The sequence below is a fragment of the Pygocentrus nattereri genome, chromosome 2, assembly GCF_015220715.1.
Source record: "Pygocentrus nattereri isolate fPygNat1 chromosome 2, fPygNat1.pri, whole genome shotgun sequence".
NCBI lineage: Eukaryota > Metazoa > Chordata > Actinopteri > Characiformes > Serrasalmidae > Pygocentrus > Pygocentrus nattereri.
The window spans coordinates 64,940-89,515 of record NC_051212.1 but is presented as its reverse complement, the minus strand read 5'-3'; the positions used below and the strand labels follow the sequence as shown (position 1 = coordinate 89,515).

Genomic DNA, 24,576 nt, shown 5'->3' with positions numbered 1-24,576 from the left:
CACCAGCTACATGAAGGGAAAGTGAAGCCTGTACCTTAGCTAACTTGCCAGCACTCCCCGTAGCTACCAAGTACAGCTCAAAGCACTGGTGAAACCGTCTCCAGTTTTCCGACAGGTTGCCATGGAGCAGCTCCAGCCTAGCGTGAGGCTTTAGACCCTCCATTTAGCGACGCAAATGCGAACTTTCAGTCTAGCTTTCTACACTTCTGACACCATGTTTTGTTAGGTGTGTTCATGGAGGCAGACCACGGACACTGGTCGTGTTTCAAGCAGCTCAGCTCTTATCTTTTAATGCTGCCTGTTGCAACTGCCGGGACACCTTTCCAGTGCACAGTACTACTCAACTGGCGGATTGATCTCATAACATGACAGGAATAAGCAATACCTCACACTCTATTAAAAATGATAGCTTTATACTAAGGCTAATGAGGGTCAACAGGTGTTACAGATTAATATTCAGGTGAGAGAGATCTGTGATTGGAGCATGCTGGAGGGTCAGGATGCATGTGATTTCCTAGAGGCTTCTGGGAGTTGGAATCCATGGAACCCCCTGAGCCAGAGGGATGCGTGACATTTGGCATGTAATGGTTTACATATGGATACATATCTGTCGTAGCCCACAGCTGATAACATTGTGTCATTTATACATGTAAGGACATGTGTTGTTATTTCTCTTGGAAAATTTTGTTTTATTTATGGGTCAATTTGTTTTTCAATAACAATACACAAAGCTAAATGCACATGTGTAGCATGTGTGGTCAAAATACACATGCTTGTGATTTTCTAAGTAAAAAAAGTTAATTCATGCTTCACAGAGAATAAAAATTGATATGATATTTTTTCCTGTACATAATTTTGCCCAGATTTTGCACATCACTGTTTAAATGTTTAGATTATTAGTTTTTCAATTGATGGAAAGTGCCATGAATTGCTGTGAATGTGTTTTATATTGTAAAAAAATCTTTGGTAATAAATGGCAGTGCAGAATTTCTTTAATGAACCATGAGATCTGTAGCAGTCTACGGTGAAAACTCCAGGTCCACAGGTTTACAACATTCGGATAAATGACAAATGAGGACCAAGATATGCTTATTTGAAAAACATGCACTTTCAATGTGATTTAAATTTCTCTAGATAAATATGTGCATACCATAAAATTGTTTCTGTCATTTAGGTTTTATTTTTATTATAGTTTTGGTCTCAGAAAAGCAGTTATAGTGTGATCATATCTAAAAAAAACTATTCCACACTATTCTAAAGTTATATGCCTTTAAAATACCAATATCATTAAAAAGGAAACCTTTGCATGGCATACAGAATAAGGCATATACATTTAAGAAATATTTTTAATTTAAGAAAAACACCTAAAAGACAATATTTTCTTGATTCTATTAAAAATCTCTTGCAGCTTTAGACCATACATAATAGGATTGATCAGAGGAGGAATAACAAAATTTTCAACTGACACTATCACAGAAATAATGTGAGGCATGTTCCCTTCAAATCTGCTATTAATCACTTCAAAACATGCAGTAACAGAGTAACTGATGAAAATAAAAAGGTGTGGTAAGCAGGTCTGCAGAGCTTTTCTTCTGAAATCTTTTGAATTCTTTAAACAGACATCAAGTATTCTAACATATGAGTAGATTATGAAGATCACTGGTGGAAATACAGCAACAGTTAAAACAAACAGTCCATATGAATTGTTCACAGTCATGTCTCCACAGCTTAATCTAACTATTGAATAATTATTACAATATATTCGGTTTAACCTGAATTTACACAGCTGAAGTCGGTATGTCAATATCATTGTTATCCCATTTTCACAGGAAGTAACAAACCAACAGAAAAATATGAGCTTTTTAACAGTGGACATTTTCACAAGAGTTGCATACTGTAATGGTTTACATATGGACACATATCTGTCGTAGGCCATAGCTGATAACAGTGTAAACTCTGATGTTCCATAGGTGTAAATAATAAAAGCCTGTAACAGACAGGCTGAGTAAGAAGTAACCTGTGTTTCAGAGAGAAAATCACTCAGCAGTTTAGGGTAAAGTGCCGATGCTCCAAGGAGAGAATTGAAAAGTAAAGCAGCAATGAAAATGTACATCGGCTCATGGAGGCATTTGTTTGTGTAAATGACAAAAATAACAACAGTATTAAAGCAAATAATCAACAGATACACTGCGAGAGTAATCACAAAATAAAAATATCTGTACTTCTGCAGTTCCACATACCCCTCCAAAAATAAATATGTTGCATTAGTTGAATATTCCATTAGTTCCCATGAAGCAGGCCATAAATAGCCAACAACATTGGAATTCTCTTCCAGATCTGGTGCTGCTCACAGTAACTGTCCTATTCACACATTAAATAAGTCGAAATCATAAATGAAGATGGTGAATGAACAATGGTCTTTTTGATTTATGTATTTATGCATTAGAGTATAGCTCTAGAGACATAGCTACATTCAAGTGTTCAGTCACTGACTGGCAGATCTTAGTCCATCCCTCTTTTGTTTCTATTGTGACAGGTAAACAAATAATGCCTGTGAGCTGCTATTCTCCCCTGAATTAAATAGTCTATATTGTTCAACTACTGTCCCATTTATTTGCTATTTTCTATATGGTGGGTCCAGATACTTTTCTTGATTCAGGTTCTGTTTCCTTTAGGGTGTATATATAATGATAGCAGATGGAACCAGATACTTGCAGCAGAGGCTTAAATTAATATCTTTATTAACAAAAGCATTGCCCAAAAACACAACTGTAAATCCAAAGCAGAAAACCAGAGCACCAAAATAGAACTAAAGAGACCAGACAAAATCAAAGTCATGAACAGAAAATGGGTCATACATGGGTAAGCAATCAGATACACAATAGAGATGCTCAGTACGCACATGGGTGACAATACTTTGCAGTTGTCCTAACCTAAAGCCCAGGCTTATATACTAAACTACAACCCCATTTCCAAAAAAGTTTGGACATCATGTAGTATATAAATAAAAAATTAAATGCAATGTTATACAAATCATGTAAAGCATATTTTTTAAAGGAAAATACTACAAAGACAACATATCAAATTGGTGAAACTGAGAAATTTTATTGGTTTTGAAAAAATATATGCCCATTTTGAATTTTATACAGTGATACAGTGTCTATGATTTCCAAAAAGAATTTCAAATGTTGATTCGTTGGACCTCAGGACACTTTTCCACTTCCACTCAGTCCATTTTAAATGAGCTCAGGCCCAGAGAAGGTGGCAGCGTTTCTGGATCCTGTTTATATTTGGTTTCTTCTTTGTGTTTTAGAGTTTAACAGCATTTGTGGATGCAGTGATGAACTGTGTTCACAGACAGTGGTTTTCAGAAGTGTTTCTGAGCCCATGCAGTGATTTCCACTACAGAATCATGTCTGTTTTTAATGCAGTGCTGCCTGAGGGCCCAAAGATCACAGCCAGCTAATACTGGTTTTTGGCATCGTCCCTTACGTACAGAGATTTCTCCAGATTCTCTGAATCTTTTACTGTTATTATTTAGCATACATGATGAAAAGCAAAAGTTCTTTGCTGTTTATTGTGAGAAATGTGTTGGGAGACAAATCTATGCATGTCCTATTTAAGAGTCTCCCACCAATATCTACTTCTACTTCAACCAGGCATTATTCAATAGAAATCATAAGCAGTGGTGAACTGTGACCTTACAGTCAGGCTGTTCTGCGCAAAACCGTTTGGATGTGTTTAAACCTTCTAAGACAGTGACAGCTTACTGTTTACTTACTAACTGGCTCGTCTGTAGCCAGCCCACCTTTGTTTCTATTGCAACAGTTTTACTAAAAATTCTTCTAAACATCCACTAAATTAAGTGATGATTTTTTTATTTCTTTGTTTTATCAAGACTATTTCTATCAGATCACATTTTATTAGATTGATCAGACTATATTACATTTTCCTTGTCTGTGGAAAAGTTTGATTACTGTGCCTGATTTAGTTCTGTTTTTTAAACCTGTCTAGGAACAGATTGTTCTATATCTCTTTCTGTCCTTTCAGATCTCTTCCTGTCCATGCTTTTGATTTCCCTATCAAGCTGACCACTTTTGCTTGCTTTTGATAATCCCTACAGGTCTACTCAAGGAAATCTTACCAGAAATAACCAAGCCTATTCTGTCAATAATAAACTCCTCTCTTAGCCTTGGAAACATCCCAAAAACTCTTAAACGAGCAGTAATTAGACCGCTGATTAAGAAAGCTAAACTCGATCCCTGCAAACTATAGACCCAGATAGTCTCGATTCTCCCCTTTATATCTACGATCCTGGAAAAAGTGGCAGCAACACAATAAAGCTCTTATTTGATTAGGAATAATCTACATGAAAAATTTCAGTCTGGATTTAGGTCACATCACAGTACAGAAACAGTGGTAGTAAAAACTGTAAATGATCTTTTATTTTTCTCTGACAAAGGAAATGTGTCTTTACTAGTCCTCCTTGACCTTAGTGCAGCATTTGACACAATAGACCACTCTATCCTACTAGATAGACTAGAAAACCTTGCAGGGGTAACAGGAACAGCTCTTTCCTGGTTCAGGTCCTACCGCACTGATCGCTATGAGTTTGTTAATGTAATGGCGAATCATCTGTTCTTGCAAAAGTAAAGTATGGTGTTCCACAAGGCTCTATTTTAGGACCTATATTATTCACAATATATATGCTACCATTAGGCACCATTATCAGTAAACACGGCATACATTTCCACTGCTATGCCGATGACACTGTTATATATATCAAGCAAACCTAGAACTAATAAAGCTACATCAGGGGGTGGAGCTTTCTCATACAAAGCCCCCCAGCTGTAGAATAATCTTCCTGTTAATGTTCGGGAATCAGACACAGCCTCAGTTTTTAAGTCTAGGCTAAAAACTTACTTGTATAGTGGAGCCTTTGGTGATTAGTCTCCCTGTCAGGTCTAGACCTGCTGGAGTCTCTGCTGCTCTGTTTTACTGTGATCTATGGTCAGCCACTCTTTACAGAACTGACTCTGTATTTTTCTCTGCTGAGCTGTTCAGCTGCCCATCCTGTGCGTCTGATGCTGTTGTCTCTTCTGCCTTGAGCGGGTGCCACTGCTCACCAGACTTCTGGACCGGCTTGACCACCACTGAGCTTCTTGCTTTACAACGCTGTGCAGTCCTCACCCTCAGATATTTTCTTTTTCCCACTTTGTACTATAAAACTTCATACTAATAATGTTTGCTATCTAGTGTTGACCGTAGGAGGATGGGTTCCCCTTCTGAGTCTTGGGTCCTCTTAAGGTTTCTTCCTCTTTTAGGAAGTTTTTCCTTGCCACTGTCACCGCTGGCGATGCTCATGGGGGCTTGGACCCAGATTTTCTTTTGGCCTTGTTCCTCTTCATGATGCTGCAACTGCTTATGGTCCATTACTGTGTCCCTGATTAAGACATTTTATCCAAGACATAATGTTTGATATAGATTGAAGATGTTGGAACACCTTATTCTTCAGGCCCAAAACACACAACAGCAGCACATTACACAGGACAACCTAAAGTACAGTATGGTGCAAACAGTGCTGCTGCATTGAGTGCCGATGAATGTCGTGGGTTGGCCCAACTTCTCAGTTCCTATGGTGATGTGTTTTCCACCGGACCGACTGACCTCGGTTGCACCAGTCTTGTCCAGCATGACATACAGACTTTGCCTGGCCCACTGGTGAAACAGCAGCCACAACGAATGGCCTTTGACAAAGAGATTGAAGCTGATAAGTAGATCCAGCAGAGCCTAGAAGGTGGATTGGCTTCAGCAAGCAACAGCAGCTGGGCATCACCAATAGTACTGGTATGCAAGAAGGACCAGACGTACCGCATGTGTGTGGACTACAGGGCCCTTAATGCGTGTACTGAAAAAGATGCTTATCCTCTCCCGTGCATACAGGACACTTGGAGACGCTCTTGACTGCCAAATGGTTCAGTATTCTAGACCTGGTGTCCAGTTACTGGCAAGTTGCGCTAACACCCAGGGCCCGTAAGGCCACTGCTTTCTGTAGCAAGAAAGGCTTATTCACATGGATTGTCATGCCTTTCAGACTTTGCAACACACCATGATGGATCATGTCCTGGCAGACCTGCAGCAGGGGATGTGTCTTGTCTACCTGGATGACATCATAGTGCTGGGAAAATGTGTCTCCGAAATGCTCCAACACCTTTCTCAAGTGTTCGACCGGCTTCTCCAAGCCATCCAAGTGCTGCAGTTTCCATCACCAAATAGGCTATCTGGGTCACATCGTTTCAGCACAAGGGATTGCCACAGACCCAGAAAAGGTCCAGAAAGTCCAGCAGTGGCCTGAGCATACTTGTGTGTCTGAAATCTGTCAGTTCATACTCCTAGCTGCATATTGTTGATCATTTGTACAGCATTTTGCAGCTATAGCTTAGCCTCTTCACAAGCTCACCAAGAAGAATGCTTGCTTCCAGTGGACACCAGAATGCCAAGATGCTTTTGAGACACTAAAGAGTTCGCTTACCACTACACCTGTCCTGGGCTACCCAGGTGACAACAGCGACCTCATTCTTTACACAGACACAGTAATTTTGGCATCGGAGTGCTCACCAGAGGTAGCCTGACTGCCATTAGGTACCGAGATGAGATCCTCAGACACCTTGTGAGACCATATGCTGGTGCGGTTGGTCCTGGGTTCCTCCTAATGCAGGACAATGCTAGACCTCATGTGGCTGGAGTGTGTCAGCAGTTCCTGCAAGATTAAGGCATTGAAGCTATGGACTGGCCCGCCCGTTCCCTAGACCTGAATCCAATTGAGCACATCTGGGACATCGTGTCTCGCTCCATCCACCAACGCCATGTTGCACCACAGACTGTCCAGGAGTTGGCGGATGCTTTAGTCCAGGTCTGGGAGATCCCTCAGGAGACCATCTGCCACCTCATCAGGAGCTGCCCAGGCGTTGTAGGGAGGTCATACAGGCACGTGGAGGCCACACACAATACTGAGCCTCATTTTGACTTGTTTTAAGGACATCACATCAAAGTTGGATTAGCCTGTCGTGTGTTTTTCCACTTTAATTTTGTGTGAGACTCCAAATCCAGGCCTCCAGGTTAATAAATTTGATTTCCATTGAAAATTTTTGTGTGATTTTGTTGTCAGCACATTCAACTTTGTACAGAACAAAGTATTCAATGAGAATATTTCATTCATTCAGATCTAGGATGTGTTATTTGAGTGTTCCCTTTATTTTTTTGAACAGTGTACATATATATATATATATATATATATATATATATATATATATATATATATTTTTTTTTTTTTTTTTTTTTTTTTTTTTTTTAACCAAACAGGCAATATGAATTTTTTAACCCTATTTAGCAATTGCTAAATTATTATAGTATAGTACAGATTTGAGCCACAGGCAGGAAAAGTGACTGGGCCTTCAGCCATACGAAGGACAGGAAAATCTGGGCCTTTAGCTACAGGACAGATGGACAGCAGCATCTAGGCCTTGAGAAAGACAAGAGCAACCTGGCCTGCAGGCACAAGAAGGAGGATAGGATCATTTGTCAAGTAACCTGCTTGAAAACACAAGGACTGGAACTGGAGTGATACAGTCTCCCTAAAAATTATGTGGGATTCTCCTTTTCCTCCTGCAGAGGGTCAAGGGCAAACTGGTAGAGGTCCCAGCTCTTGGCCAGTCAATGAATAGCAATACCCTGAATAGCCCTCTTGTAGTCTGTCCACTCAAAACAGATCATCATATTAAAGAAGCTACAAAAGCCATTCATAGTGGAATGAAACATTGCAATGATCTAAAAACACCTGGCACTCACCCTGAAACCTTTGATACCTGTCAACAGGTAATGAGGAGTTGGGCTTGTTGGTGAACATGTGGGGCAAGCTATTTGATGCAAACTATGCGGGCAAAGCCTTCTGACACCAATGAGGCTTGTAGGCAGGCTTCAAGTACTGAATAACTTAGCTGAATAGCTGGGTAACACCAGTCTTTGGATGGTCCCCTATGGATGAGCTAAAATATTTATCAAACCTTTGTGGTGGTACTCAGGTGATCATCAACAACATTAAGGTTAAGATCAGGAGTAGGTATAGGTTTTTCCATGAAGTTAAGGTTAGCGTTAGGTTTAATAGAAAATTTCACAGTCAACTTCAAGTTCAGGTGCATTTATTATTTAGTTGAATGTTGCTAAAAGGCCTGAGCATCTAAATAATACATACAAAGCTGCAAATAAAAAAGTCAATCTATTTATACATATATATATATACATATACATACATTTGAGAAGCACGAAAATAAACTTTTTTTTAGATTTTTTTTCCCCCAAAAATATAGTTGAGGTGTTCATTTGATATCAATATACTATGAAAAATTAGCACTGAAGAATGAAAAGTGGTTATTGGCTCATGTTTGCAATACTTAGTTGACAAGACAGGGACATATGCATGTGACTGAATAAAAATATTTCTGTTCTTAAAATTGTAGTATTCATATAATTATAGTGTTGGAACGGTATAACTAATGGTATATGGTATTACTAATGGTATAACTCATAACTAATCAACAGTAAAACACCCAAAACCTAATACTGTAAACCTTGATGACCATGAAGGAGGAATGCCTTGCTTATCATAGTTTAGTTTACAGTTTAAACTTGTTTTCAGTATCCGGGTATTTTACAGTCTGATCTGCCCTCTGAGTAATGTGATCGACCTCAGGCCCTTTTAAAATAAAAGGTTGTACTTTACAGTTGTAATGAATGCCTGCAATATGTCTTTAATCTACACAGGTAAATTTACACAGCTTTACCACAGAGTGCAAATTAGGTTAAGTGAGGAACCAGCTATGCAGATTAGACTTTTTTTATGAGCAGTTCATATATTCCATTAGTTTTGTATGCAGTTGTACTATATGTTTATAGAAATTTTCGCAAGGCATAAATATAAACATTTAAAAAGACGTTCTTCTTTTCCACATAATTTTCTTGACTCTATTGAAAATTTCTTTCAATTTCAAACCATACATAATAGGATTGATAAGAGGAGGAATAACCAAATGTTCTATTGACACTACCACAGAAAAAATAAGAGGTACATTTCCTTCAAATCTGCTGTTGATCACTTCAAAGCAGGAGGTAAAAGTGAAACTAATGAAAATAATAATGTGTGGGAAGCAGGTCTGCAGAGCTTTTCTTCTGAATTCTTTTGAATTCTTTAAACAGACTTCAAGTATTCTAATATATGAGTAGAATATGTACATCACTGGTGGAAACAGCAGAAGAATTAAACCAAACAGTCCAAATGAATTGCTAGCAGATAGGTCCCCACAGCTTAATTTAGCAATTGCGGAATTATTACAATATATTCTGTTTAATTTAAATTTACACAGCTGAAGTCGGAATGTTACTATTACTGATATGCCAGTAATAAAGGAAGGCATAAACCAGCAGAAAAATAAGAGCTTTTTAACAGTGGACATTTTAACAAGAGTTGCATATTGTAATGGTTTACATATGGACACATATCTGTCAAAGGCCATAACTGCTAACAGTCCAAATTCTGAAGCTCCATATGTGTAAATACAAAAGCCCTGAAACAGACAGGCTGAGTAAGAAGTAACTGGCCTTTCAGACAGAAAATCACTCAGCAGTTTAGGATAAATGGCAGTTGTTCCAAAAAGTGAATTGAAAAGTAAAGCAGCAATGAAAATGTACATGGGCTCATGGAGAGGTTTGTTTGTGTAAATGACAAAAATGACAACAGAGTTACAGAAAATAATCAAGAGATAAACTGCAAGAGTAATTATAAAATAAAAATATCTGTACTTCTGCAATTCTACATGACCATCCATGAACAAGTACGTAACATCAGAAGAATTATCCATTAGCTCTCATGAAGAAATGCATAAATGTCTAACACAGTACATTTCTCTAAGATGTGGTGCTGGTCACACTAACATTGTGCTTCAATCAGAGATCATATATTGGAAATTAAAATTAATTATGAACTGTGGACTCACAGTCAGGCTGTGGTGTGAAAAATGGCTTTGTGTATATTTATAGTTCCTCGAGCAGTTACATCTCATTATTTACTGACTATGTGATGAGTCTAAAGCCCAGCCCACCTTTTTTTCTATTGCTACAGTTTAACAAATAATGCTCATAAACCGCAATATCTACTTTATATTTTGACCATATATATATATATATATATATATATATATATATATATACACATTACCCCAATGTTTTTTTTAATGGGACATTGTGTAAAACAGAAATAAAAACAGAATATGATGATTCAACCTATATTAAACAGAATACACAACAAAGACAAGATATTTAATGTTCAAATGGATAAATTTGATTGTTTTTTTACAAATATTCACTCATTTTGAATTTGCTGCCTGCAACACGTTCCAAAGAAGTTTGGACAGGAGCAAAAAAAGACTGGGAAAGTTGAGGAATGCTCAAAAAAGACCTGTTTGGAACATTCCACAGGTGAACAGGTTAATTGGAAACAGGTGAGTGTCATGATTGGGTATAAAGGGAGCATCCCTAAAAGGCTCAGACGTTCACAAGCAAGGACGGGCGAGGTTCACCACTTAGTGAACAACTGTGTGAGTAAATAGTCCAACAGTTTAAGAGCAACATTTCTCAACGTACAACTGTAGGAATTTAGGGATTTCATCATCTACAGTCCATAATATCATCAAAAGATTCAGAGAATCTGGAGAAATCTCTGCAGGTAAGCGACAAGACAGAAAACCAACACTGAATGACCGTGACCTTCGACCCCTCGGGCAGCACTGCATTAAAAACCCACATCATTCTGTAACGGATATTCCCACATGGGCTCAGGAACACTTCAGAAAACCACTGTCAGTGAACACAGTTTGTTGCTCCATCTAAAAGAGCAAGTTAAAACTCTGGCATGGAAAGCGAAGCCACATATCAACACCACTCAGAAACGCCGCCGACTTCTCTGGGCCGAGCTCATCTGAGATGGACTGACGCAGAGTGGAAAAGTGTCCTGTGGTCTGACGAGTCCACATTTCAATTTGTATTAAGAAATCATGGATCGTGTCCTCCAGGCCAAAGAGGATATTTACATTTTACATTTGGCAGATGCTCTTATCCAGAGCAACTTACAATTTGATTGTTTTTTTACACAGGTAGGCCAAGGTGGTGTTAGGAGTCTTGCCCAAGGACTCTTATTGGTATAGTAGGGTGGTTACCCAGACAGGGAATTGAACCCCAGTCTCCAGCATGGAAGGCAGAGGTGTTACCCACTACACTAACCAACCACCAGGAGTGGGAGGAGTTTGGGGAACAATGGAAAAAGACTTTCGCTCAGTCTCAAGGAGGTTCTGGACAACGGTCCAGCAACTCAGGAACGGTTGGGGTGGCTGTGCCCAAGCTGTATTTGGCAAGGGTGGAGAAACTCTGACTTCAAATGAGGATATTGTCGGTCAGTGGAAAGAGCACTTTGAGGAACTCCTTAAACCGAAAGACATGCCTCCCTCATAGCAGTCAATGCCAGAGACTTCTTGTGTGTCAAGTTACATTTCCCTGGCAGAGGTCACTGAGGAAGTTGGTAAGCTCCTCAGTAGCAAGGCACCAGAAATGGATGAGATTTTTCCAGAGATGTTTTGGAAATTGTGGGGCTGTCGTGGCTGGCATGCCTCTGCAAAATTGCATGGACCTCAGGAACAGTACCCTTGGACTGGCAGACCTGGGTGGTGGTCCCTATTTTTAAAAAGGGGGACCCGAGGGTGTGTGCCAACTATTGGGGTAGCACACTGCTCAGCTTCCCTGGAAAGTCTATGACAAGATCCTGAAAAGAAGACTCCAACCAATAGCTGAACCTCAGATTGAGGAGGGAAAGTGCAGATTCTGCCCTGGCCATGGAACAATGGACCAGCTTTTCACCCTCTCGCAGATTGTTGAGGGGGCATGGGAGTTTGCCAACCCAGTCTACATGTGTTTTTTTGGATTTGGAGAAGGCTTATGACTGTGTTCCCCAAGATATCTTGTGGGAGGTCCTTCGGAGTGAGAGCTGTGTCCATATACTCTGCATTAAGTCAGACTCTTTCAGTGTTAGCGTTGGACTCCGGCAGGGTTGTGGCCTGTCTCCACTCCTGTTCTTGATATTCATGGACAGAGTGTCAGGGTGTTGCCGGGGTCAGGAGCGCATTATGTGTGGAGGCCGGAGGGGGGCATCTCTGCTATTTGCAGATGATGTTGTTCTTTTGGCTGAATCACATGGATGTCTCCAGCACTCACTGGAGCAGTTTGCAGCTAAGTGTAAAGTGGTTGGTATGCAGTTCAGCACCTCCGAGTCCATGGTCTTAGCCCAGAAAAGGATGGCATGCTCACTCCAGGTAAATTTAAAGGACTTGCCCCAGGTGGAGGAGTTTAAGTATCTTGGGGTCTTGTTCATGAATGTTGAGAAGAGGGATGGTGACATCAAGCACAGGCTTGGACAGGCAGCAGCAGTAATGTGGTCACTGTACTGGATTGTATTGGTGAGCCGAGAAGGAGCCGAGCCAAAAGGTGAATCTCTCTGTTTACCCGTTGGTCTACATCCTGACACTCACCCATGGTCATGAGCTGTGGGTAATGATGGAAAGAATGAGATCACAAATCAAATACAAGCAGTGGAAATGAGCTTTTTCGTAGGGTGGTGGGCTACACTCTGTTTCATAGAGTAAGGAACTCAGTCATCTTGGAGGAGCTCAGAGTAGAGCCACTACTCCTCCACATTGAGAGGAGCCAGCTGAGGTGGTGGGACATAGAAGGTCTAATGAACCCTTGTTCTAATGCCTCCTGAATGTATAGATCTAGGGCATTTTGTTCTTCTTGGGTTAGAGGATAGACTCGGGACTTGGGGAAAGTAGGGATCTCTATCAAGTCGATACCACAGTCCAAGGCTTGATCAAAGCAAATCAAATTTATTTCCTTTATCATATTTATTACCTTTGTGGAACAGGAGGAGCACTGCCAGAGCCCTGCAGATTGACCTCCAGCAGGCCAAAAATGTGCTTATGTCTACAAAAACCCCCCGAAACAGTATGGCATCCCTCCGTTCCACCGTCCACAAACCCGAGTGACCGCATGCGAGCAGCGGGACGACAGCAACAGCGTCTCAATTTACTATAATTCCCTGTGTTCATGGACCCTTGGATCTGCTGCCTTTATCTAGGGGGGAACATTAGCTACCAAAAGCTAAACTGAACAAGTGAGTTTTCAGCCTAGTCTTAAAGATTGAGACTGTGTCTGAGTCTCGAACAGTTTCTGGAAGATCATTCCAGAGTTTGGGGGCTTTATAAGAAAAAGCTCTTCCCCCAGCTGCATCCTTAGGAATTCTGGGAACTATTAATAAGCCAGCACTCTGGGATCTGAGTGGTTGTGATGGCTCATAATGGGAAATAAGGTCTTGCAGGAACTCAGGAGCGAGACCATGTAGGACTTTATAAGTCAATAAAAGGATTTTATAATCAATACGGAATTTAATAGGCAGCCAATGAAGTGATGATGGCACTGGACTGATATGATCAGATGTTCTAGTTCTAGTGAGGACCCTGGCTGCGGCATTTCGGACTAGTTGGAGTTTGTTTAAATTCCTGCTCGTACATCCTGACAGTAGCGCGTTACAGTAGTCTAGCCTGGAAGTAATAAAGGCGTGTACTAGTGTTTCCGCATCACGCAGGGACAGGGCATTTCTGATCTTGGCGATGTTGTGAAGATGTAGTAAAGCTGTCCTAGTGATGCCGCCTGTGTGTTGATCGAATGATAAATCTGAATCTATTATAACTCAGAGATTTTTTGCTGCTGATCCAGGTGTGGCTGGAAAGTCGGCGAGATTTAAGATTAAATCTGGTAATTTACTTCTTGCTAATTTTGGACCCAGAAGGAGAACCTCTGTTTTGTTACTGTTTAATAGGAGGAAGTTACGTGACATCCAGCCTTTCACGTCTTTTACACAGTCCTGCATTTTCTTTAACCTGTATTGGTCATCAGGCTTGGCTGATATGTACTGTTGAGTATCGTCTGCATAACAATGAAAGTTTACGCCATGGTTACTTATAGCTGTGCCTAACGGTAACATGTATAGTGTAAATAATAATGGTCCTAATATAGAGCCCTGTGGAACTCCAAATCTCACTTTTGAATAATTAGAAGATAAATTGTTTACCCTAAAAAACTGATAACGTTCTGATAGGTAAGATCTGAGCCATGATAGGGCCGTCCCTGTGATTCCAACGTTTTCTAACCTTTCTAGGAGAATGTTGTGGTCTGTTGTATCGAAAACTGCGCTGAGGTCAAGTAGCACTAAGAGAGATATGTAGCCTTGATCAGAGGCAAGAAGAAGATCATTAGTTATCTTAACTAGAGTATCTCAGTGCTGTGGTGTGGCCTGAATCCAGGTTTTATCGTTGTACCATGGGGCTTTTTCTGCCTTATTCTTTTTATTTTAAGTGGGGCCACATTTTCTAAAGTGGATCGTAAGGTATTTTCTAAATAATCGCTTAGTAAATCTATTTCCATTGAGTCTGATGGAGTGGAGACTGGGGTTGATAACTCTGGGAGATTTTCTATAAATTGTGGGGCAGTAGAAGTAGAAGAGTGCTTTGTTGAATAGCGAGGGGACATATATATGTTATGGCTAAGTCGTAGTTCATATGAAATTAGGTAATGGTCAGAGATCGCTGTGGTTTGTGGTAGGATATTCAGCTTGTCTATGTTAAGACCTAGTGTCAAAACTAAATCTAATGTATGACTACAGTCGTGTGTAGGCCCTGCTACATTTTGGGTAAAACCACCAGAGTCCAGGATTGAGGTAAATGCCCTTTTTAATTGGTCGTCTACCTTCTCAAAGTGAATATTAAAATCTCCTACAATTATTACTTTATCGTTGCACACAGCCAGGTTTGCAGCGAAGTCACTAAATTCTTTTATAAATTCAGAGTCGCCCCCTGGTGGTCTGTAAATGTTAAATAATGAAAACGCCTTTTTTGTGACCGGATTTGTAACGTGAATGGAAAGAACCTCACAGGAAGTGAAAGTGTCGCATTGTTTCTGACTGATATCGAGAGTATTTTGGTAGATTATACAGACTCCACCTCCCTTGCCTGATAATCTTGGTCTATGTGCATAATTATAGCCTGTAGGCGTGGCTTCATTTAAAGCTGAATATTCATCTGGTCTAACCCGTTTCAGTAAGACAAAAAAGTCAAATTTATGATCACTTATAATTTCATTTATGACGACTGCTTTAGAGTTTAGTGATCTTATGTTGAGTAGTCCAAGTTTTAGATCTAAGGTGTTAGTGCGATCATCAGAACATGGATATATGTTGATTAGATTATTTAAACGGACTGATTGAGTTTTTCTGTGATTAAATTTAGTTTTAATTCGTAATACTTACTGTGTTAATATGCAGGGAGTGCTTTTAGAGATATTTAAACTCTCTCTGTTGAGTTTAAAGTTTGAAGTGTTACTTTAGCTCTGACATTTCTTCATGTTTTAAAGCTTTCATGGTTTCATGCTCTATTGGTATGTACATAATTTATGTGCTGTTTATGTGGTAAATAAGATTACTGGCTGCAAACGACATTGAGGTTTGATGATGCCCCTCTGTTACCTTGGAAACCATTTTTAAATTGATACACCAAGCTAATGTGATGCATTCGGTAATATAGAAATGTTTTTACTCCTGCAGTCGAAATATGCATTTCACTCATTTCACTTTTTCAGCAAAAATTCCAATGAATTCAAAAATGTAAAACATAATATAAAAAGTGTAGTACATTTGTACAATATAACATTATCCTTTAAAATTGTAAACTCAACTCAATTTTTTTTTTTAATTTATTGTTTATTAAGGTTTGCACCCAAACCTTTGCATGTGGCTGTTTACACAGAATGACTTTTCTACATTGATGGAATTCACCATGAATTATTGCTCGGTGTGCTTTTATACAGTGACTAAAGCAAATGTTTGAGGGAGAATATAATATAATAAATAATAATATAGAGCAATATTGAATAAGCCACACCAGGAACAGGCTAAAGTCAGAACAAGATGTGAAGGAGTTACTTTAAGGGATATAAATGACAGACGGCTTTAATGATCCGTGGATGTGGCAGTGATTCCACTAGAGAAGACGCACACAATTGTGCTATTAAATGATTTATCATTCATATTTTGGTGTTTGATTCATGATGGATTTGGTAAGACAGGAGTTGGAGATGAATCTAAAAGAACTAGTGCACAATAAACTCATGGCTTGTACTTGCTAGAATTAAAGGGAAATGTACAGAAATAAAGAGAAAATCTACGCATTTCATGATAAACAAAGCTTGGAAATGATTTATTTTAGTTTATTGTTTAGAATCTGTTTGACTTTAAATGGGTGTGTGTTTGTTTCTGTGTGGGCGAAATCTCGTCTGATGGTGAAACGGGATGAAACTAAATCCACTCAAACCTTTAAACCGTAAAACTGTTTTAAAACCAACATTATTTTAATCAGTCCTGTAAAACATTTTAGGGTTTTGTTTTGAAATCTGTGATTAACTGCTGTGATCAAAGTATACCATCTATGCTTTTCTGTGTGTTTCACTTTTAAAACGAATTCAAACTGCAGCTTCACACAGTCAGTAACACTTTATTCCTTTAAATATCCGATAACCTGCGAGTTCCATCAGCTCTGATATGATTTTATTTCAAAGTTTCTTAAAAAGATCCTCCAAAATGTTTATTATTGCTTACTATTGCTGCCCAAAGCCATGTTCATCACATCAGGTGTTAAGGGACTTATTGTTATTGTGTCCATACAAACCCACATGGGGGCTAATTAAACTGAGAGGTGAGTAATGAGGTCATTAGTCCAGTTTATGGTTTTATTCCCCTGTTTGTGGAGTAAGCTTTGTGCTGGATCCTCTGTGACCTCACAAAGGCGCAGTGTCCACATCATCTAATAAAACATTTCATATCAATCTGTTATAATAACCTGCACTCAGTGTATAAGACCCTTATGAAAATAATAATATTCCTCAAGCAAAATCTGATCTCATTTAACAGCAGAGCAGGTGAAGAGTCCCTGGACAGACGCCCTTCCAGGTCCCATCAGAGGGGAACGAGCGCTGAGTGTCTCTCCTGTGGAGGAGCTCTTCCCCAGAGGAGGGCGCCCCTGTGTGGCTAATAATGGATCTGCCATAACGCAGCAACAGAGGGAGATGCACACGTGTCCGCAGACGGGCCATCATACCGGGGTATGAGGGACGGTCTAATGACTGACCATTCATAATGAAACACTTCACTCTACACTGTAAAAAAAATCCTTTTTGTTTCAACTTAAAAAAGTTAGTGTCCATGCTGCCTTAAAATTTTAAGTTAAGTCAAATTAGAAAGAACATTTATTAAATCTTTGCATAAAGTTTACAAAGATCAAATTAATTAGTTGAGTGAAAACATTTTTTTATTGCTTAAATGTAAATTCTTGAGTTAAGGTAACTAGTTGACAATTTAATTCAAATAGAACTGTAATGTTGTATGAACTGGACATCAAATCAGTTCAACTTAAAAACCTTAGTTTAACCAGCTACATCGCTTTTTAATACCAACTGAAATCCTTTGTTCACTTAACATGACTTTGACTTCTTTCAAATAGAATTATGTAGTTAATGTAATGTCTCCACTAATCAGTTCAACTTAAAAACCTTAGTTTAACCAGCTACATCGCTTTTTAATACCAACTGAAATCCTTTGTTCACTTAACATGACTTTGACTTCTTTCAAATAGAATTATGTAGTTAATGTAATGTCTCCACTAATCAGTTCAACTTAAAAACCTTAGTTTAACCAGCTACATCGCTTTTTAATACCAACTGAACTCCTTTGTTCACTTAAGAATTTTGACTTTGGATTACTAAAATGTATTTGCACCAAATTGATCTTAATTCGGTTCTCTATTGCTGACTTCCCTTCATCTTAAAACGGAACTAATTGAAATAGCAAGTTTATACAACATGTGAAAAAATTGTTTTACATAATTTGCTAAATACTATTTCGTGTAAAGTTACTGTATGGGGAAAAAAAAGCAATACAACTGCAAGCCTTTTAGAAGTTTAATTAACAAGGACAAGGTAAATAACCAGCTTGCTGAGTCCAATCAAAACAATTTGTACAAAATGGTTGAACACAAATATGGAATCGTATGTTAGCTCATGTACAAATAATGAGCAGAATGAGGCAGAAATAGATACTTTTTGTAACAGTGCCAATGACAACAGAGCCACATATCTAGCTGTACAACAGCTCCAGTTACTCAGCTGGGAAAAACAGCTTATAACAGTTTATACGTGCTTGTGGAAAACCTAATCATTCTATTTAAGCCAACAAATTTCAGAGCTGGGCAATATAAAAATATTTTATTGGGCCATGATAAAATGAGCTATACTACACATCTGAGAATAATGTAGATTTCATCAGTGCTTAAAGAAAACCCTGACCAACTGCACATTTAGATACAGGTATAATTAGTCTAAGTGCAGCACCTTTTTCTGTACATTGTTTAGGAATCTGCCACTACTATGCATTTCAGGGAAAATATTATTATGCATTTCCGATTTTGAAGACCAATTACCCCAACCTACCCCTTCACCAAGTTGCCAATTCACCAACATTACAGCAGGAGTGATGGAGGAAGACAGAGCGCCATATACCCACCCAGAGAGAGCAAGGCCAATTGTGCTCTCTGATGTTCTGGCTGCCAATGACAAGCAGTATTACCCGGGATTCGAATCAGCAATCCTCGCTCAGTAGCTGGACCACCCAGAGACCCGTGATAAAATATTTTTATCATATCACCCAGCCCTACTTTCACCTAAATTATATATACAAGTTGTGCAGCAGTATATAGCTCCTCCATAAACAGGAACCACAAATACCAGTAATGTACTTGCATAGTATTTTGAATCTAGTCTAACATACGTCACAGACGTCCTAACATTTTGGAACTTTTCAGCAACTTTTTTTTTTTTTTTTTGATGTAAAAAAGTGGTCTAATGACACTGAATAAAACCCCTAAGGTCTAACTAAATAAAAGATATTACACCACATAAATATCAGCTATGGTAGGTATGGATAGCAAACAAAACTACCATGACAATCAAATAATTTCTAAGTCTGTAAATTACTCTATGATTAATCTCTTCAAACCACTCTAACCTATTTACACCTGATCAATTGAATTATACAGAACTTTTCATGTGGTCTCTAATATTTCTGAAGAAATATTATGCTCAGTTTAGCACATGTATTTTTGAGTATACACAGCACACACAGCATATCCACTGACTGCTTTACCACCTACAGAGTTTTACACAAGAGTCTGTTTCGGAGTCCATGAACCCTGGCAGAACACTGTTCACCCCCAATGTTCAGTAGAACCTTCTGAATGACCTCGAAGGTGTAGCGCAGTTCCTTGGGGTAGTCAATATTAAGAGCAAATAGCAGACCAACAAGCATAGCTACCGCATGGGGGAAGTCACGAATGCCATTCAGGACGATCTGCTCTTCCAGTACCACTGAAAAGTCAAGGACGTCCTCCTCTTCTTGTATCAGCAAGATACCAATATTCACTCCTTTTGCCACCTGCTCCTCACTCTCTGTAGTCTACAAGTGAGAGAGTAATTTACTGAATTAGTACATTTAGTGACAACCAGTCTACCAGGCAGTAGTTATGATATATTATATCTGAATAAAATTACTGTCTGTTAGACTGGTTGTTTGTCATTAATATTAGTAGTAATACACACAGATTTTCTGACTGATCATAGCCATAGTCCACTTTTCACCCTGTTCTTCAGTGGTCAGGACCCCACAGGACCAACACAAAGCAACTATTATTATTTGGGTGGTGGGTCATTATTCTCAGCACTGCAGTGACACTGGCATGGTGATGGTGTATGAGGTGTTGGTCTTTGTTGTGGTAGTAAAAGTGCAGCAAAAGATTGAGAGCTTCCATCTCTGACTTTACTTTTATCTACAAGGTGGAGCAGCTGTAGGTAGGAGTGTGTAATAGAGTGGAGGACAGCAAGTGAACACGGTGTTTAAAAACTCCAGAAGCACTGCTGTATCTGATCCACTCACTGTACCAGCACAAAACACACAAACACCTCATACACCACCGCCACGCTAATCAGTGCAGTGCTGAGAATAATGATCCACCACCCAACAAATTATAGCTGCTCTGTGGTGGTCTCTCCACTGGATCCTGAGTATTGAAGGGTGAAAGGAGGAGAATAAAGTATGCAAAAGGAACAGAGAGACTACAACTGCATACAATTACATAAAACATGTTTTTATTACAATGTCCTTATATATGATCAGCAGATTTGATAAGATAGACAGGAACAAAGTGGCATACACTGCATACACATGTGCGCCACTAGACAACAGTAGGTGAACTGATCATGCATCTGACACGTGCCTGCATGCGTGCGCACACACCTTTATAAAAAGACTCAATACTGTAATTGTGGCAATGCATCATTAAATATATGTTAAAAAATACAGTTATGAACCATTATGCATGTTGAAATCTGTATTTTCAAAACTTACACAATTTATGAATGGCCAAAAAGACAACCATTTCAGAGTGTGTATGATGCACATGCAAAAAAAATCCATTTAATTTGAGCATAACTAACATTCACTAAACATGCATTTTGTCTGCATAAGAGAAACTAAAAATCAGATGAAAAAATGTAAAATTAGGCACAAAACAAAAAATTCCAGTCAAGCTTACCTCAGCAGTCTTTAGAAGTTTTGACGCATCCTCCTTGAGAAAATGCGGAAGGCCTCTAAGAATGACTGCCCTTTTCTTTTGAACTGAATTCTGTTGAAGACAGCACACAAGACAAAGTGACAATGCACATCAGTTTTCACCACAATTAAAACAATTAACATTGGCTATGTTCACACGCAAATATATTCTCCAATATGAATTAATTTAGATGATAGGATCTTATGTAAACAACTGATGAAAATCTCCATGTATGTGCATGCTACAAATAATCTGATCCAACATGACCATATGTAGAGTATCACTGAGCCCGAGTTTTCAGATATTGAGTGGAAGCAAAGGTCCCATTTGATTTTTTTTTAAATCAAATAAAGTAACTTAGTAAGAAATGCCCTTTTTTGTTAAATCTTTTTTGAAGTATGACAGGAAAGTTTTCAGCACATTCTTGTGTCCTGTGTTGTACACAGACTGGCCCATCATGTGGCGACGCACACATAAGTCCACATTTAAAAAAAATAAATAAAAAAATAAGAATGTATGTGTGGCGGGTATGGCGTGTTCTGGCCTATATATTTCTATACATGTACTCACATCATCATCAAGCAGAGACAGGAGGCTGCTAAGTGTTTGAATGCAGTGACTCTTGGCCCTATACATCTGCAAGAATCTTTCCAAATACTGATCCAGCCCAGAAACAAACGTGTCCCACAGGTCAGTGGAAGTAAGTCGAGCAAATTCTGCTTCAATCTACAAAAAAATAAAGCCAAAAACAAACAAATTTTTAATTGTTAAATTATAGTTTATGTAACTGCGATGATTTAGCAATTAATCCATGCAGCTTCATCAATTTACACTGAAAAAAGGCTGCTTAAAACCTTCATAGAATCTGCAGAGAAATCAAGCAAACGTAAACAAACGTTATCTACATAGCATAGACGTACCTGTTTATCTGTGAACAAAGCTGGCCAATTGGCCTTCACTTCTGCCACAAGTGGTTGTTGTTCAACTATTTCTTTTCGTCGCAGAGAGAATGTGCTGGCCATCATGTCAGTAACTTTCTTCCAATCGACCCTCTTCTTCTTCATCTCTGCAACAATGGCTGCCCTCTCCTCTTCCAGCACATTCTGGGTTTTGCCTTCAGGAATATCTGGAAGAAAGCTGACTTCAGCCTTTTTAGCTTTCTTAAGCTTCTGTTTTGGTCCTGAATTTCGGCAATTCACTTTCAGCTCCGAGCATCCAGACACACGAAGCTTGTTGCGGTAATTTCCCATTTTAAATTTTAAACTGAATTTCCAGCAGTACCATCCCTTCACAGATCCAGGCTCTCTCAGGCAAGGATGTTTCTTAACAAGACTCTGTGCAACAAGATCATACTGCTCTCGAGATGGGTATGCTGAGTATTTGTACATTTCTTCAGCCAATTTGTCAAGTATCTCAGATTTGGTGTCTTTACTTATATTAAGAAGGGTTCCATTCTCTTGAAAGGCTTCATTACCGCGTTTAAGCTTCAATTCCACATCATATGAGAATTTTGGAATCACAAAAGGGTCAGGCCATAGTCGACGGCATGTAGGAGTGTCCTCCAAGGAAGATGATGAGAGTGATGAAAGACTTGCTGTGTCCAACGTTGAGTCAGTCCGAGGGGACTCAGGGGTTTGCTTGAGGATTACCTTCAAAGTGGCCTTCTCTTTTGGAAGTTCAGACAAGCTTGTCAAGTTGCAGAACTCATTGCCAAAGTCTGGATCTTGAAATTGAACTACAAAGTCACCATGCAAACCAAGCTTGCATTTCAAAAAAGAGTGAAAGGAATCAAGAGTCTCTGGCTCACTGTCAGTATGTATCTTCCTAATATCATCCTTGCTTAGAATGATTCTTAGCAACATTTTGTATACTGGAATCTGTGAGAGAGGGAGGGGGAGACAAAGGGAGAGAAAAAAAATTACCCCCACATTATTGCCTTATCACAATGTTATGTTTCTTGTTCACCAGCTCCATGTTAAAATTTTCACGTTCTACAATGGTGCAGCAGTTACGTTACAGTGCCTCAGAGCATTTAAAGTAGAAAAGTGGTAAAGTATAATTCAAATAAAGTGGATGTTTCACTAATGCACTGTGCCAATAATGATGAATCACTAAAACATGCTGATGTTACAATTACTTATGACAGCGGTGTTCTACGAGAGACATTTACAAGGGTAGGTTGACATCCTCAAACACATTCTTTAAAAAAAAAAAAAAAAAAATCATGTACTGAAAGACAGAAAGATGGCAAGCCAGTTTAGTGATAAACCATCAACTTAAACCACACTGAGCTTAAAATGAACACATACAACACAGTCCAGTCAGATTATTATGACCACCTCCTTGTTTCTACACTCACTGTGCATCTTATCTTTAGATCATATAGGACACTTTGTAACCCTATAATTATAGACTGTAGTTCTGTACCTATTTCTGTATGAACTTTATGCTACTTTCACCCTGTTCTTCAAATTGTCAGGACCCCACAGAGCAGCTATTGTTTGGGAGGTGGGTCATTATTCTCAGCACTAGAAAGACACTGGCATTGTGGTGGTATGTGTTGTGCTGGCATGAGCAGATCACACATTCAGCATTGCTGCTGGAGTTTTTAAACACTGTGCCCACTCCTACCTATAGCTGCTCGACATGGATGGAAAGGGCAAAAAAAAAAAAAACCCTGCCCCTTCTTCATCAGTGCCAACAGGATGTATTGTGGGGTCCTGACCATGGAAGAACATGGAGGATAATGAAGTATGCAGACAAACCGAAAGACAGTCTCTAATTATATAGCGTCCTGTATGCATAGTAAAGCTGCCAAGATGGACAGTGAGTGTAGAAACAAGGATGTCATAACGTTCTGACTGGACAAAACAAAAACTCTCTTTGATTCAAGTTCGTAAAATTTACCTCAATGCAGCAGAAACGCTTTTGGAGAGATCAGAAGTCTGCCTTTCACCATATATGCTGACAGGGGGAAGTAATCATTGAGCTCCTCTGGCTGGACTACAAGCAGCTTTGCAGAGTGGTTCCTGCAGACTTCATAGCATCTCAAGTGTTCCAGGTACCAAGCTGTATACGGTTCCACAACAAAACAGGGATTGTTTTCCACAATTAGCACATTAATCATTTTTCCAAAACCAGGAAGTCCACTTGTGCTTCCAGTGGATAAAAAACATTCCTTGAGTGTATTTTGTCCCATGGATGAAGACAGTTGTGGCAAGAGATACAGAAGTCAAACTTCCAAATTTCTTTCTGATAGCATCTTTCAGAAAAAGGTCCAAAATCTCAAAAGAAACAGTTGAAATTTTTCCAACTTCCACTGTTGGTTTGAACAGGTTAGGTATCTCCATGTGATATGCTAACATGAGCTGGTGCCTTGAAGCTAAAGTCACCAAAATGTTTTTGAAATTATTAACATCCCGGACAACTTTCTTAAAGAAGCTGTGCTTGGCCTCAAATCGTATTGTCCAGAAGTCAAGCAGAGGACCAAAACAGCAAATCAAATAGGGATAGTGTTCAAGATAATGGTGCTTTGGTTTCAGCTTAAACGCAGGAAAAGCTTCCTGCACAAGCTGCCGATGTTCAAAGATTTTGGCCTCAAGGTAGAACAGTTTTTCCTCAGTAAATGTAGATGAAGCTAATATTTCCACAATATCTTTAAGATCTGAAATGACACCCCAAGCTTTGTCGTTCTCTGGTACTTTATCCCCAA

General features: G+C 39.1%; 3 protein-coding genes across 3 annotated transcripts; all 3 read right to left on the bottom strand.

Annotated features, from left to right (window-relative positions):
* Positions 1 to 1,351: 1,351 nt before the first annotated feature.
* LOC108415425 (olfactory receptor 52E8-like) lies at positions 1,352 to 2,281 on the bottom strand. Its single transcript, XM_017688465.1, has one exon. It carries the CDS (start codon positions 2,279 to 2,281, stop codon positions 1,352 to 1,354), a length of 930 nt encoding a protein of 309 aa, XP_017543954.1.
* A 6,700-nt stretch (positions 2,282 to 8,981) lies between these two features.
* LOC108415423 (olfactory receptor 52E8-like) lies at positions 8,982 to 9,914 on the bottom strand. Its single transcript, XM_017688464.2, has one exon. The coding sequence runs from the start codon at positions 9,912 to 9,914 to the stop codon at positions 8,982 to 8,984; it is 933 nt and encodes a 310-aa protein (XP_017543953.1).
* Positions 9,915 to 19,115: 9,201 nt separating this feature from the next.
* Positions 19,116 to 22,239, bottom strand: LOC119262585. Its single transcript, XM_037535561.1, has 4 exons — positions 21,785 to 22,239; positions 21,435 to 21,590; positions 20,847 to 20,936; positions 19,116 to 19,711 (listed from the first exon to the last, which is right to left on the bottom strand). The coding sequence occupies exons 1-4, from the start codon at positions 22,112 to 22,114 to the stop codon at positions 19,406 to 19,408; spliced, it is 882 nt and encodes a 293-aa protein (XP_037391458.1). The 5' UTR covers positions 22,115 to 22,239; the 3' UTR covers positions 19,116 to 19,405.
* Positions 22,240 to 24,576: the final 2,337 nt, after the last annotated feature.

Excerpts from the sequence above, each read along its gene's own strand:
- LOC108415425 (XM_017688465.1), bottom strand. The coding sequence starts at position 2,281 with ATGGAATATTCAACTAATGCAACATATTTATTTTTGGAGGGGTATGTG.
- LOC108415423 (XM_017688464.2), bottom strand. The coding sequence starts at position 9,914 with ATGGATAATTCTTCTGATGTTACGTACTTGTTCATGGATGGTCATGTA.
- LOC119262585 (XM_037535561.1), bottom strand. The coding sequence starts at position 22,114 with ATGGGAAATTACCGCAACAAGCTTCGTGTGTCTGGATGCTCGGAGCTG. Across the intron at positions 21,591-21,784 it reads CTTTGTTCACAGATAAACAG|ATTGAAGCAGAATTTGCTCG; the intron begins GTACGTCTATGC and ends ATTTTTTTGTAG. Across the intron at positions 19,712-20,846 it reads AACTTCTAAAGACTGCTGAG|ACTACAGAGAGTGAGGAGCA; the intron begins GTAAGCTTGACT and ends TCTCACTTGTAG.